At 47.2% G+C, this 13,899-nt stretch overlaps 1 protein-coding gene across 1 annotated transcript in view; it reads right to left on the reverse strand.

The window, feature by feature from the left end:
* Window positions 1–13,899, reverse strand: part of LOC135325110 (unconventional myosin-Vb-like) — a 119,626-nt gene that overhangs the window by 36,770 nt on the left and 68,957 nt on the right. Inside the window, exons 18-23 of the mRNA XM_064502657.1 lie at window positions 12,864–12,975; window positions 11,810–12,021; window positions 9,375–9,531; window positions 7,301–7,540; window positions 3,817–4,056; window positions 390–474 (exon numbers count right to left, since the gene is read on the reverse strand). Coding sequence (XP_064358727.1) covers window positions 390–474; window positions 3,817–4,056; window positions 7,301–7,540; window positions 9,375–9,531; window positions 11,810–12,021; window positions 12,864–12,975 — 1,046 coding nt within the window. The remainder of the gene's footprint in view (window positions 1–389; window positions 475–3,816; window positions 4,057–7,300; window positions 7,541–9,374; window positions 9,532–11,809; window positions 12,022–12,863; window positions 12,976–13,899) is intronic.

Below are 13,899 nucleotides of genomic sequence, written 5' to 3' on the forward strand. Positions count from 1 at the left end.
GTGTCACAGACATACTGGAAAGCTTCATGGTTATTGTGCTTAACTCCAAACACCACTTTCTATATGTGCCCCCCCACCCCCCAAAATATATATTCTATACATTATATATAATATGCCATGTCAGAGGCTCATTCCCACCCCACAGCGGGTCTTATCACCCTCTTCAAGTCATAGCACCAACTTACGCCAAGAAAGTACGAGTTTTTTACCCCATGCTACTCACGTGAATTTGCTGACTATATATATAAATATATTTATATGTTTTTTTCTTTACATTTTATTTTCATTCCTTTACAGGCACGAGAGCTTCCTGGGCGGCCAAGCTTTGCCCAGGCTGTTTTCCCTGCGGGCTTCTCGCCGTTATGAAGCCACCAGCCCCTTTCTCTCACCTCGGGACTGACAGAGGATCCTGCGGTTCAGCTCCTCCTTCTCCTGCTTCAGGAGCGCGTTCTCCTCCTCCAGGTCCGATATGCGCTGCGAAACAAGGCAGAGCATTAACACGAGAGGCAGAGCCTCTTCACGCGGGTTAAATTGCACCTGGCAGAAGATGGGGAGCTTTTTTTTCCTTCAAGTTTTCTTTGCATATCAGGAGTTGAAGCGTGGGACAACTCTGCTGCAACAACAGAGACAGAACTCTTCTTTTCCTAAGGAAACCTCTCCCTTAAATCAACATTTTCTGCAGAAGCTTAAAAAACACACTGAACAGCCAGACTGGGCAGCCACGAGCCGGAGGAGTGAAAATCCTGCAGCTGCCCAGGCCGCCGCGTCAGAGGCTCACTCCCACCCGCGGCAGGTCTTATCGCCCTCTTCGAGTCACAGCACTGACTTACGCCGGGAAAGGACAAGTTTTTTGCCCCATATTCCTCGCGTGAATTCGCTGACTCAAAGAGTTATTCGCCAGGCACCTGCAGGTCCTCGGAGATGTCAGCGCTGCCGCTGCAGAACTGGCAAAATCCGGGAAGGTAACGGCAAGGTGCTGAAATAGGAAAGGGGCCGTGGGGGGGAACGAATGCAGCTTTACGCCCGGAAAAATAAAACCTGCAGGATTTAAGCGAGGAGGAGAGACAGGACTCATTGCACCTACCAGGCAGCTAAGGGAAATTCAGAGGAACAGAGAGATGTCTAGGGGAAATGGAAAATCTGCTGACTGTTGCAAGCAACAACTCACTTGGGAGAGGCACACAGTGCTTGTGAGCACCTTGGAAGCCTAATGCTAAATATTTCAAGTTTCTTCTAACTTTATACATTTTGTACCCACTTTGTGCAATAGGAATATAGTCATTTTAACACAAGACTCCTCCACGCTGCTTCAAAATCCCCAGCAGGGAAAAGCACAGCTCACCCTGGGGCCTTTGGTGCTACAAGGGAAACAGGTACATCAATTATTAACACCACTAATTGCCTAGCAAAAATTAATGACAGCAGGAACTGAGGTCTACTTTTTTTTTTTAACTAGCTTTTTATTTAAAATGAAGGAAAGCAAGGCTACTTGTCGCAGCACACAAATACCGAAGCTGAGAGCAGCCTATCTCATAATTTTGTCCGTCCTCGGGAATTTTGATGCATTCAATGCTATTATTTTAAACAAGTTGAAGCATAAAAGCATCGTGTTATAAGGCGAAACACGTTGCTATGGTTGAGCAGAACGATTCTGCCGTGCAGGGGAGCAAATTGCTACCCAGCGCCGCGGCCGGTCGCTCTCTACGCCTGCCCCGCGGCACCTTGCTGCCGGCGGAGAAAATGAAAAAGGGGAGGCTCGTCTTGCAGGCGAGCAAGCTCAAAGCAAAGTATTTATCAAAAATTGCACACGACATACATATGAAACGGTGACCTGCATTGCAACGATTGCCACAATTTCTAGGGAAGATGTTAAACACCGAGCGCTTAGGACTATATCCGCCCTTATTAAATGCCTCCGCTGACACCGACGGCTCGTGCAACGCGGCTCCAATCTCGGGATCCCAGCTGGTACCTGGGATTTTCCCTTTGAATTCGTGGCCAGGTTTTCGCCACCAAACGAGGGGGCTAGGTACTACTGAAAGCCCTAAGAGAAACTGTTGTGCTTTAATTCTGATCGCAGCACGGAACTGGAAGGGTTATTGTAAAACGAGGGCGATGGACAGAAAAGCCAGGAAAAAAAAAAAAAAAAGATTAAAGGGCTTTTCTTTTTCAGCAGCAAAGTTAGTTCAGAGACTGCAAAGCCTCCCCATCTCCTAGCCATTTCCAGCAGGCTTTTGGATTAAAAACCAATTTTTACAGCAAAAATAATTTTGCAGTAAAAAACATTTCACAGCAATCCTTCCAACGTTTCACTAGCCGCTTCTCAACGCGAGTGAGCTTTAAAGACGCCGGACGGGGTGATGGGCAGCGAAGCCATGTTTCGGTCTTCCCTATCGTCCCCATGCCCGAAGGACGTAATTGAAAGCTAAGTCCGAAGTGAGAGTCTGCGCTACCCCGTAGAAATGGGGACAACTGCTATGCTTTATAATTAAACCATTTATTGTCAAGGGAAAGCAGATAATATTTGCTGTGCTGTAGGCACTTCGAAAGCAAGGGGAAGCTTGTGCTTTGTTTCTGTGCTTTTGGAGAGCACTGCTTGACTGGCCATTAAATCAGCCCTTCCTCTAAGCACTTCAAGGGGATTTGCAACCAAGAGCAAAGAGGAGAAGCAGTTTTTTCCCCGGCTGCATCACCTGCAAAATAAGGCATCCTTTCAGGCTCTACAGGCCGGCGCTGTGGCTAGCTAAGGAAGCACGCCCTGCACCGAAGCCGGCCCCATGGTCCTCCAGAATAAGCAACATCCGGCTAATTCCAGACCTTTCTCTTTTTTTTCTTTTCTCCTCCCCAAAGTGAGTCATCTTCAGGGTGTCGCACACACAAAGCACTATTCTCGACAAGCAATTTTGAAACAGCTCACTCAACTCAGCGTATCTAGCAGAAAAACCACCAGTTCTCTCCAAGAGCAGCATAAACTTGCCAGGGCAAAAGAAGAAAGATCGCTCATTTATTCGGGGGAACATCCAACTTCTTCGCTAAAACCTTGCATGCTCTGGGGCCACTTTTCCCACTAGAGCAGTGACATTTGGCCACTTCAACCTCAACAGCTGCAGAAAGCTTAGGAATTCGCACGAAGGAGGGAATAAAAACCCTTTCCACTCCACATCGCAGCCTCAAGCCTTGCACGGGCTTGTATCGAGCAGTCTTGCTGGCTGCTGACCACCATCCCAGCGCTTGGCAGAAACGAGCTGCTCTCAGAGCTGCTCAGACCCTGCAAGGACCAGCACCACCAGCCACTGGTCACCTGTCTGGGGCCACCACGGCCAAAACAGCAGAAATCAAGTCCTCCTGCACCCTCAGCACAGCTGGCCGGGGCCCAGGAGTGGCACCTGCCTATAATTCACGTGGTCTATGGCACCGCTCTCCAATTTCTTGCATGAAGCACACTATGAGGAATCCCCATGTCTACATGGAGCGGATGGAGATCGCTAAGGTGCGGCAGATCCGTGGTTATTAAGCAGCGTTATTTCAAACGGGGCTGGGGAGTTTCTTCACGGTTGGCCATGCAAAAGGCAGCAAGATGGGGCACGCTTCCAGCAGCATGAGACGGCCACTGCTCCAAGTGCCCTTGCTGTCCCCTGACTTGCCAAAAACAAGGGGGCCTAGTTAAAAGGCAAGTTCTAAGGGCACTCAGTGAAAAAAATAAATACATAAATAAAGATAGAAATTAAGTCTCTGCCCTTCAGACCTGTGACGAGAGAGCTTTCACCAGCACGTCCATCTGGAAGAGACCTCCGCACCACGAGAGGCAACAGATACCTTTCTGAGCAGGTCCTTCTCCTTCACGTAGCTGTCCTCCACCACCTTCCTTTCACCATGGGCCTTCTCGAGCTCCAGGCGGAGGCTCTCCATCTCTTCCTGCAAGCTAACGAGCTGGTTCCCATTGCCCCGGTGACACTGCTGATACTGCTCCAGTTCCTTCTTCAGCTTTTCCACTTCGGACGAGTGGGCAGAGGCGAGCGTGGAGAGCTGCTCGTTCAGGAGTTTGTACTCCTTGTTCTGCGGGCCAACACGCCAAAAAAAAGAAGAAAATAAGACCATGAGCAAGACCAGTGCAGGCACTGCAAACCTAACAGTCAAGCATCTCGGAGCCCTGTGGGGAATAAACTTCAGATAACAAACATTTCCACATGTAGGCTGCTAAAGCTGACAAGGCTAAAAACAATTTAAAACCTGCAACAAAAGCTCAGCGATATTTCCATAGCAATTATACAGGCATTTGTTAATTTGATGTCAAACTGGAAGCAAAGGCAAACAATGTTTGTTGGTGCTTGTAAGCAAAACAATAAGCTACACTTCCACCACCGCTTCCAAACAGCGCCGCTGAATGCAATTGGTTTGCAATATTTCAGCGTGCTGTTTATCCCTTTATTCCCGATTTTCAGGCCCGCAGCAACCCGCTGCGACAACGAGCTGTAACATAATTGCCGGCTGGAGCACAAAGAGCTCCCTCCGACCCCAGCGCTAAGTCATACCTCCGGGACGTGCCAGTTCAATAAAGCCTTTTCATTTGCTCAGATTTTCTTTTTTAAGCACTTAGCAATGATTTTTTTCTCAGGCGCTGAGACCTGAAAATTCGGCAGTCTGGGCTGATTTCCGCGGTTCAACCCAAAGTTAATGGGAATCATATTGTCACTAATAAAACATCATTATTGTTAGCCACAAACACTGTGCCCATGTTCCCCTGAGAAGTCACAGCAGAACACGAGCTTCAGTAAGAAGCCCACCAAGTATCTTTGCTAACATTAGGTAGGTGGTACTCATGGGGAAAAAAGAATCGTTTTGGAGAAAAAAAGAAAAAACGAAAAAAGAAAAAAGCAGAACAACTTGGTTTTGAGGTTTTCCCCTTGAAAGGTCTCAACACAGCTGTCAACTTCTATGCAAAACCTCTGAAATGGGATGTCCTTCACTTAAGCATCAGAAATGCCAGTTTGGATCTTTCCTGGTTTTGCTAGAAAACATTTAGCAGGAGACAAGCAAGAGACACGAACGTCCTGACAAGATGACACAGTATGGGTAATCTGCGATTTGGCATTTTGTTGCTTCTCTGAGCTTTAGCCACCAGAGCCAGACCGTCGGGTGGCAAACTGCTGCTGCCTTTAAGGAGTTTTCAGTTAATGTGGTGGGTAAGAAAAGCTTGAGGTGAAGAAACCAGAAGACAAAAGGTTAAAAAAAAGACAGAAACATATCATTCAAAAAAAATCCAACGGAGCAGAGAAGCCCTGAGTTACAATTTTTGACTGGTCAGGGCAAGCAGCCCAAGCTACCACCTCTTCTCCTGTCGAGATGTTCAGAGTCAAATGAGTAGGAACAAAAACTAGGACACAACCAGAAAAGGCACAATCTGTCCCTATAAAGTCAGAGGTCCCCACTGGCTCCAGTTCAGCTGAGGTTTGAAGGAACTTTACAGCCTGGTGAAGGGAAAAGCAAAAAAAAAAACCCATGAAAATAGAACATTTTATCTTCTAAGTCTACATGGAGTCTTCCAGACAAGACCAACCATGCATAAGTACAAGGGGAGGTGGTGGACACTGAATCCCCCTCCACACAGTCAGGTGATTCTCCTTCAGATCCCCAAGGCAGCTCAGAGGAGGGTTTCTTCCGATCTCCTCTGCCTGCTCCAGCCCCATTTCCCCACCACCCCATGCTCCTTTTTGGGCAGAGACGAGGAAGCACAAAGCCCTTTGGCCCCTCTCCGCACGACCTCCAGCAGCGCCACCTGATTTAGAAACTAAGTTAAATAAGCCTAAATTAAATAGCATTGCAGATGCTAGAGTTTGTAAGCTGCAGCTGACACAAAATAACAGGTTTGAATGTTTTCAAAGAACGATCTGCTCTTCCTCAGGGGCACACCGTGTATCGCGTATCTCTATCCATGCCTGAACTAAAGTAGCAGAAACAAAAACATTTTCTGCCACGGCTAGTCAGATAAGGATACAACTGCAGCTCTCCAGCTTACCTGCATTTTTTTTTCCCTTAAAAGTTAATGGGCATTTTTATAGATTACCAAGGGCTGAAATCAGGATATTTCAGGGAAAATATGATGCAACAAACTCGCTGCTGCCGGAAAATCCAGTGCACTGAAAAGAGAATGTAGTGGACCGAGCTTGGGAGGCTCATTAGCACTTCCAAAGCATCCCGGGGAAGCTGTCATTCCTGAAAGGGCAGTTAAAAATAGCTCGCTGGACAGACTATAATGAGTATGAGAGCGCAGTAATTCTTCCCTGCAAAAGTTATACAGAAAGCATCAAAGTAACTCCTTCAAAACGGCCTTCGGAGAGATCCAGGAAGATCAAGACAAAACCTCCAGTCCCTTATTTCTCCCTACTTAAAAGCTCACAATGTCTCTTTCCATAAAGTAAACCTTTCTCCTGCTTTCATAATCCGAGACAAGAAAGCCAACATTAACCAGAGATTGCTTCTTCTTTGTCGTTCCACCTCCACACTTTTCCTGGCAGTAAATGGCCTGTACCATGGCTTACATCTCATATGATGTATGAGAGCTTTTCACACATCCCAAGCAGAATAATAAACTGCAATTACTAGTAATTGGTACTACAAATACGTATCCTGACTTAAAGAGAACTAGAGTTTAATTCTGCAGGCTAGAGAAGGATATAGATGAGTATGAATTCCCCCACTGGTATTAGTGGACAGAACTGGACCACCCTAGTGAGTATTTCTTATACTCAGCCCTGAAATCTCTGTACAGCACTGTGAAGCTAGGTAGACAACAGAGAGGACATTAGCAGAATAACTTGTACATTGTTATGTTAGCAGGTGGAAAAACCTTGAACCCAAACCCTGCTGCTAAACGGTGTGTAATCTAACTATCTCACCCTTCATCACAGTTCTTACTGAAGAGCAGTTATCGTATCTAGTAACACAAACTCAAATTGCTTTGTAAAGTGAGTATTTAGCTAATTTACTCACTATCTTTCAGGTAACATGACCCAAAAGACATACGGTTCAGCACCCCGGAGTGTGGCAGATGCTCTGCGTCCCAGGAGTTTGTAGAGCAGGAATTTTGGGCCAGCACATGAGCGTGGCAAAGCAGGTATTGCCTGCTCCCCTGCTACATAACTGACGAAAATCATTTAAGTCTGAACAGTATCAATTATAATGCAAACCAGACATCTTTAGAGCTTTCCTGAGCAAGCTCTTCAGACAGCGAGGTGGAGACCCAAGACCCACGTGACCCAGCAGTAGGACCGCACTCGTCCCAGCGCAGCTCGGGATGTACCTGCTCATCGATCTTCCTCTGAAGCTGGACCACCTTGTTCTCCATGCCAATGTTGAGTTTCTTCAGGTGCTGGGCGGATCGGGCCTCGATCTTCAGTGCCTTCAGCTCCTGCCGGGCCTTCATGCGCCGGTAGTAGCACTGCAGGACGATGGTGGCCCTCCTCATCCGGAGGAAGCGAGTACGGGCCAGCCAGGCGCGAACATACTTCTGGAGGATGGTTGCTTTGTGCTCTACAAGCATCTATAAAACATGGGCAGAGACAAGACGATCAGGAGAGAAAAGTCCCCCCCAAAGGTACCAGCCGCCCAGTATTGCTGTGACATGGCCCTGTCCTGCACGGTAGTCCCACACTTCCCAAAAGCCTTAGCATCGGACATAACTCACATCAAAATAAGGTTTGATTTTCTGAGCACTCTTCCATGCCTGCATTAAGACAATTTCTGCTGCAGATAAATGCTGCCCTGGTGGGCTTTCTTGACATCTGGACAGCCTTCAGCCAAAATCCTGCAGTCTTCTCCCTACTGTCTGCCCCCAGTTCTCTTGCACGATTGGATTTCTGCAAACTTATACCTTGTTCAGTTTTGTGAAGCTTCGGACACTTTTGCATCGTATTTCTCCCTCAAATTTCCAGTAACCTTTTCAGAAGGCGGCAGTCCAATTCCCTTCTCTAAAACTAAAACCTGACATTTTAGAGAGACAACCAGCATGTTGCTAATAACTCTCCCATGCTGATCTGTGCTGCAGTAAAACATGACAGAAGAAGTACCAGGGGAATTTAAAGCCTACAAGACAGTTTACTGATACTAGCTTGGGCCAGGTTCTACCACAAAAGGCAGCATATCGGTTTCTCCTTACAAATCTTTCGTTTCATCCAACGGCTTTGTCTGCACTCGCAAATTTTAATTCACGTGAGCCTACGACACCGTATCTTCAAGCCTTGGCAGTCTCACGGGTGGAGATAGCTGGGGATGCCCACAGACTGAACAGAAACTCTACTGTTTCTCCTCAGGGGCCTCTTCCAACCGTGCAGCAAAGCCTCCAGCGGGCTCTGGGCACAGCCCGGACACCGGCAGGGATGCCTGCAGCCTGCGGCTGTTGCCGGGCACGGACTTGACCCAACATCCGTATCCAGGTGCTCCAGGATTACACGTTTTCAGATTCCAGGGGCCTGGCTTGAAGGCAATACCTTGACTTTGTGAAGATTTTGGATTGTTTTTAATCTCAGAGAGTTTAAATGTTAGGACACCTGCCTCCCCTGTGGAGGCTTCCTCCTTGAAAACCAGATGTTGAAAAAGCAATGGCAGAACAAGCTCCTAATCCCCAGCTCTCGGCTGCTCTGTTTGAGGACAGAGCAGCCCATTTCACCCTTCGTCTCTCTGGTGGATCACCAGGTGTCCAAGCCACCTCCATCACCCCCAGGAGCAGGCTCTCCCCTCCTCACTCCTCCTTGACCTAGCCCTGTGACGATCCATCAGGCAAAAAATTTGGTGTCTATCAAAGCAAAACTGAATCTGAACAGCAGACAGAGGACTCCTCAAAGCTATTTCCAATTTCCTTACATGGATGATCTCTCCCTGTATCACTTCTCATCAGCAAGCCTTTACTTCCTTGCTTCTAGCCCCTGGGTTAGCACAGAAAGCCAGAGACAATTGATTAAAAAGGGGTTGTATATCAATAAACGACCTGTTGCCTTCCAAAGCAGACCCTACCAGTCTTCCTGCTGTACTGGTAACTGCACCTGTACCGTGGCTCAGACAAATTCTCTTTGCCAGGTAATTTTTGTAGAGCACGGGTAAATGACATTTCCAGATTTCTAAACTGCCTTCTGGCACCTGGATGACTAACTTCATTAGGTTTTCCGTGGAGGTGCTGCTGCCAAAATCATTGGTGCTTGCACAGCTTTAAATGGCAACGCTCGCAGTCAACGTGTGCACTCCAGAAACAGCGGAGGCAGCTGGCTCAGTAAAACATCAAAACGTCCACAATTAATATGCCAACGTGCTAGGCCAGCAGAGGTAAATATATAGGTTCTTCCTATTCATCTCTCCTGCAGAGATGCTCCGCAGGGTCCTACCTTGCGATAAACTCTCCTGACAAACATGCCTCGAGCGAAAGCCTGGATGGTGACGGTGGCGTTGCGGACCCGCTGGAAAGCTCGGCGGATCCTCAGCATTCGGTATTGCTTCTGGAAGACCGTGGCCGCTCGCGTTCTCCGCAGGTGCTCTGCAAGCCTGCAAAGCACAGGAAAAAGGTAACTAACAAACCTAACCTCCATTTCCCTTCTTTTCATCATAGTGTTAAACTGCATGGAGAAAACCCTTTTGGCCAAAAGTAGCTCACCAGTATTCAAACAGACCATCCCAGCACTAAGGCTGGGAAAAGAGCAATGGGAACACATACGCAGTCAGGAAACGTTCATGGCAGCCAGGAGCACCAAAACCAGAAACCAACACATGCCACATTATTTCTAAGTAGCATTAAAAACAAACGTTTTCCAGCTTTTCCCTTAGAGTCTGAAATCTCTGCCTTATGTACTTGAGCCAAACAATAATCCAGGCTGACTCCACAACTTCCCTAGCTCTAAAAAGCACGTGTCGTAGAGGGTGTCCACCAACTGCAAGTCCCCTCCGTGAAAACACCGCAGCAAATGGATTTGACATTTAAACCGGTGTGCACTGGTGTGGCAACGCTCACGAGCAGAACCCCAAGCGATTCATACACAGTAAATAATGCAAGATACGGTCAACTCCGTCCACGTTGCTCCCATTCACGGACTCAATCCACGTTCAACTTGTTGTTACATGGCTTAATAAGTACCTATAAAACCTCCCGTTAATTTGATAACTAGCTTGTTTTTCTGAATTTATGATGCGTTTATTGCTCTCAGCATGACGCATTATATAAACATTTGCTCCAGCTTTTTTTCATTTAGGAAAAGCATATCAAAACCAAAAGGGCCAGATCAGATTGGCTTATATACTCCCTTCTCAAAAGCCAACGGTTTCTCATTATGACCCACTGAAGCAGAGCTTGCTAACAAGGAGGAGGGATGCTCTGTCTCCAAAAAGAGGAGAGAACAATTTATCCAGGTGACATCTGCTCTGTGAAACCAGCACAAAGAGGTGAACTAAAAAGTCACGTCAGGGAAACACCACAGCAAAAAAAAGTCCAAGGAAATGCTATTAGTTGGGAACACCAGGCAGCAAGATTCCTTCTCCAAAGGCATTTTCCAGCTCCTGAAGTCATAAGCACTAAAAAGACAACCATCTTGGCCTTCAGTTTTCTTCATATGCCTGCAGACAGCTCAGCCCATGAGATGGGTCTCATTTTCAACATGCTCTTTGGCTGCCCATGCTCAAGGGAGCTCGTCCCCTCCTCACCAGGACATTCCCACAACTCATGGGCCCAGGTCTGTAACAACCCAGGGGTCGTTACCAAAATACGTAAAGGAATTTCCGTTAGCATCTCCTACATACTTCCAAAATACAATATGATTTATAGGAAACAAAGACGCCACCTTTGAAGGAACATGGAAGATCTCCACCTTCTGCTGCCCAAATTAATTGAAAGAAATGAGCATTCGGTGAGTGGGGAGCAAAGGACCAGCCATGTCATGCCGGGCACACTTAACTCAACAGGCAGCATCTCATGGTGCCCAGGTATGGAGTTAACTGGGGTTACAGAGCAGAGTTTTTGAAGGGCAGACACTAATTTGCTTTACGGGCTCCTTCATTTCCATACCACGTCTGGCATCAGCAGCCTACCAGAAACCCCAGCAAGCTGTTCAACGCTAGAAAGCTTGAGATTCCCGTAGACGGAGAGTTAATCTCTTCGCTCGATTATTCCGTACTGTAAATAACCCCATTGCCAGTGATTTGGAGTGATTCCTCTCATTAGAAAGGATACAGCAAGTCAACGCTGAGAGCTCTCCTTGGGTCCCGTTGAGGCACAGACCTAGTCTCCGCAGCGGAGGAGCACGGGCCAATTAGCGCAATGCTCGGTCACTGATGCAAGTGCCGTTTGCCAGAGACAGCCCCAGAAAAATGTTAGTTCTGCGACATACTTTCACTCAAATAGCTCAGAGTACTTTAATCATCTGATTGCAACCTAGCTGGCTGTGTTACTACCCTGGCTCAGCACACAGGAATTAAACTAATTCTGACATGATGTCAGTCTGAGGCAAAGAATTTAGATTATTTGTCCCTGGTAAAGTTGGAGAAAGGGGCCAGGAGTAAGCCTCGACCTCAACACACAGAATTTCACCATAGAGCATATGGTACCAACACACACAAAATGCACCTTGTCTTCACAGGGGCTGAAATCTCTAGGTAAAAAAGGAGGACCACCTGCACAGTATTTTCATGCTTCTCATCCTAAGCACCCAATTTTTTTTTCTTTTCTTTTTTTTTTTTTTCCAAGACAGACTTGACTGAAGATACGAGTGCCCAGAACTATTTAACCCCTTGAGTTCCCAACTTGCTCTTCCTTGGAGACCTCCCGAGGACCTACCTGCGAGCCAGGTGCCCACGGGCGTAACGCTGGATTACTATCGCGGCCCCCTTCAGCCTTTGGTACTTGACTCTCTGCAGCCAGCCCCGCACTGTCTTCTGAATCATGATGGTGGCAGCTCTGAACTTATCTGCTCGCAGTTTCTCCAGATATGCCACCTGGCCTGCACGGAAAAAGATCTTGGTACGTCCAAACTGGAACTTGTCTGGATCCTTTTCAAAAGCATAAAGGAAACTATGTTTAATTGAGGCAAACATTTTTTTTTCAGTCTGTGTATGTTGCTCAGTAGATACAAACAACAAAATTTTGAATCGAGTTTACCAGTTCAGTTCACAACTCTTTGCCACAAGGTAACGAAGGTATGATTAGACTCCAAACTACTTCAGCTTCTACATACCCGTTTAGGAATATGACACTAGGAATCAGGCTTAGGTTCCACATATTTACACAAATTTTCAATGCATTTATTTATAAACCAAAGGAAGTCCAGGGGACTTCAAGAAAAGGTTTCCTTCTAGAAAAGATTGAGGCTTACATCCGCAGAGGCGTATGTGCACAGCAAGCAGCTCCTCTGCCGAGAGGGCAACGCTCAGGGCATGGGGAAATGGCCCTTTGCAGCAAGGAACCCAAATAAGGAAATGCCTCAAAATCTCATGAGAAAAACAGGGACCTGAAATTAGAACCTGACTACAGTGCTCTGCACATTTTGGGCTCCTCAGCAGCAAGACAAGAAGAAACTTTTGTGTGCAAATTCACAATTTAAAAACAGCGCACATGAGTCTGAGTAGCAAGGAGAAGTGGAAGAGAATTGCTTAAATATATAAGGAAAAAAGTTCCCATGCAAAGGATGTTTTTTTCTACATGTGAGTTGCCATTAAAAGTCTCCCACACATCAAGGTGGGGCATTTTGGAAGATGCTCCTGGCTGCCTTGACTCAGTCAGCACCTGCACAAGCAGCAGGTGAAGTGGGAGAAGGGAGGGCGATTCAAATCATATCAAAGCCATGAACTTCTGCGCTGTAAAAACTGTCGCTAAGGGTTCGGTCCCAGCTCACCTTGATGAGGTCTTCCAACAGGGTCCGGCATATCTGCTTCTTGTCATTCTTGGAGACGTCTCTCTTCTTCATAAGAACACGGTATCTATTGAAGAAGTCATGGTAGGACCACCTGAAAGCAAAGCCCAGAATCAGCCTGCACGCCGGGCGTTATTTCTTTAGGGTCACCCTCCGTGCGGATCACAGTCCCCTGGAAGGAGCTAGCTTGCCCAAACCTGAACCCCGTCTCAGCCCTCCTTTGGCACCGAACCTATTTATCGGTGCTTCTCTGGTTTGCAATGGAAACGCGATGAGAAAGGGCTCATGAGCTCCTCTTCCCACGCAGTGCATCAGGAGCATCTTCCTCCCGGTTACCAAAACCTCTCACTCCCAGCAAGACCACAGCAGTAAAGCTTTGCTTCTCCAAACTCCAACAAATACAGAAATTTGAATCAACTCGTTCACTAACCACCTCACGTTGAGGTCTGTTGCCGAGACCTTTAAAACAAACGTGAAATTTTGGGGCTCTGAAGAGACAAGGCAGCAGCTTGGACGACGCTTTGCTGTCATCAGCAGTCAAGTCTCTAAACAGGCAACACTAACTCAAGGGATCGGAGCCCTATATGTTACTGCTAGGGACCAGCATCTCCTGCCATCTCCGCGAGATTGAGAGCCTGCAGACAGGATCCTGGAAACGGCTCAAGTCTCAGCCTTCTCCAAATTAACACGGTGAGTTATGGACCCCCCAGAACCAGACTTGTTAATTGAAACAGCAGGTGTTTCCAGCGCTGCCAAATAGCGGCTGTCATCATTTCAAAAAAACCTGCGCAGTGGACGTCAAGAAAAAGACGGGAGAAGACTGCAGATATCTTGATTTCTGCTCTTACGCAGCAAAGACGTTTGTGAGCCCTGGCCTCGCTCATGCGACGGCTCTGGCAGCTCACGGCAACGAGGACGCACCGCGTGAGCCTCAGCCACGCAGAAACCCCTCCTCAGCCCAGCAGCCCCACGCGTCTATTTATTTTTGTGCTACTACAACCAATTTTGCCTATTTTTC

Source organism: Dromaius novaehollandiae, chromosome Z (genome assembly GCF_036370855.1).
Source record: "Dromaius novaehollandiae isolate bDroNov1 chromosome Z, bDroNov1.hap1, whole genome shotgun sequence".
NCBI classification, from domain to species: Eukaryota; Metazoa; Chordata; class Aves; order Casuariiformes; family Dromaiidae; genus Dromaius; species Dromaius novaehollandiae.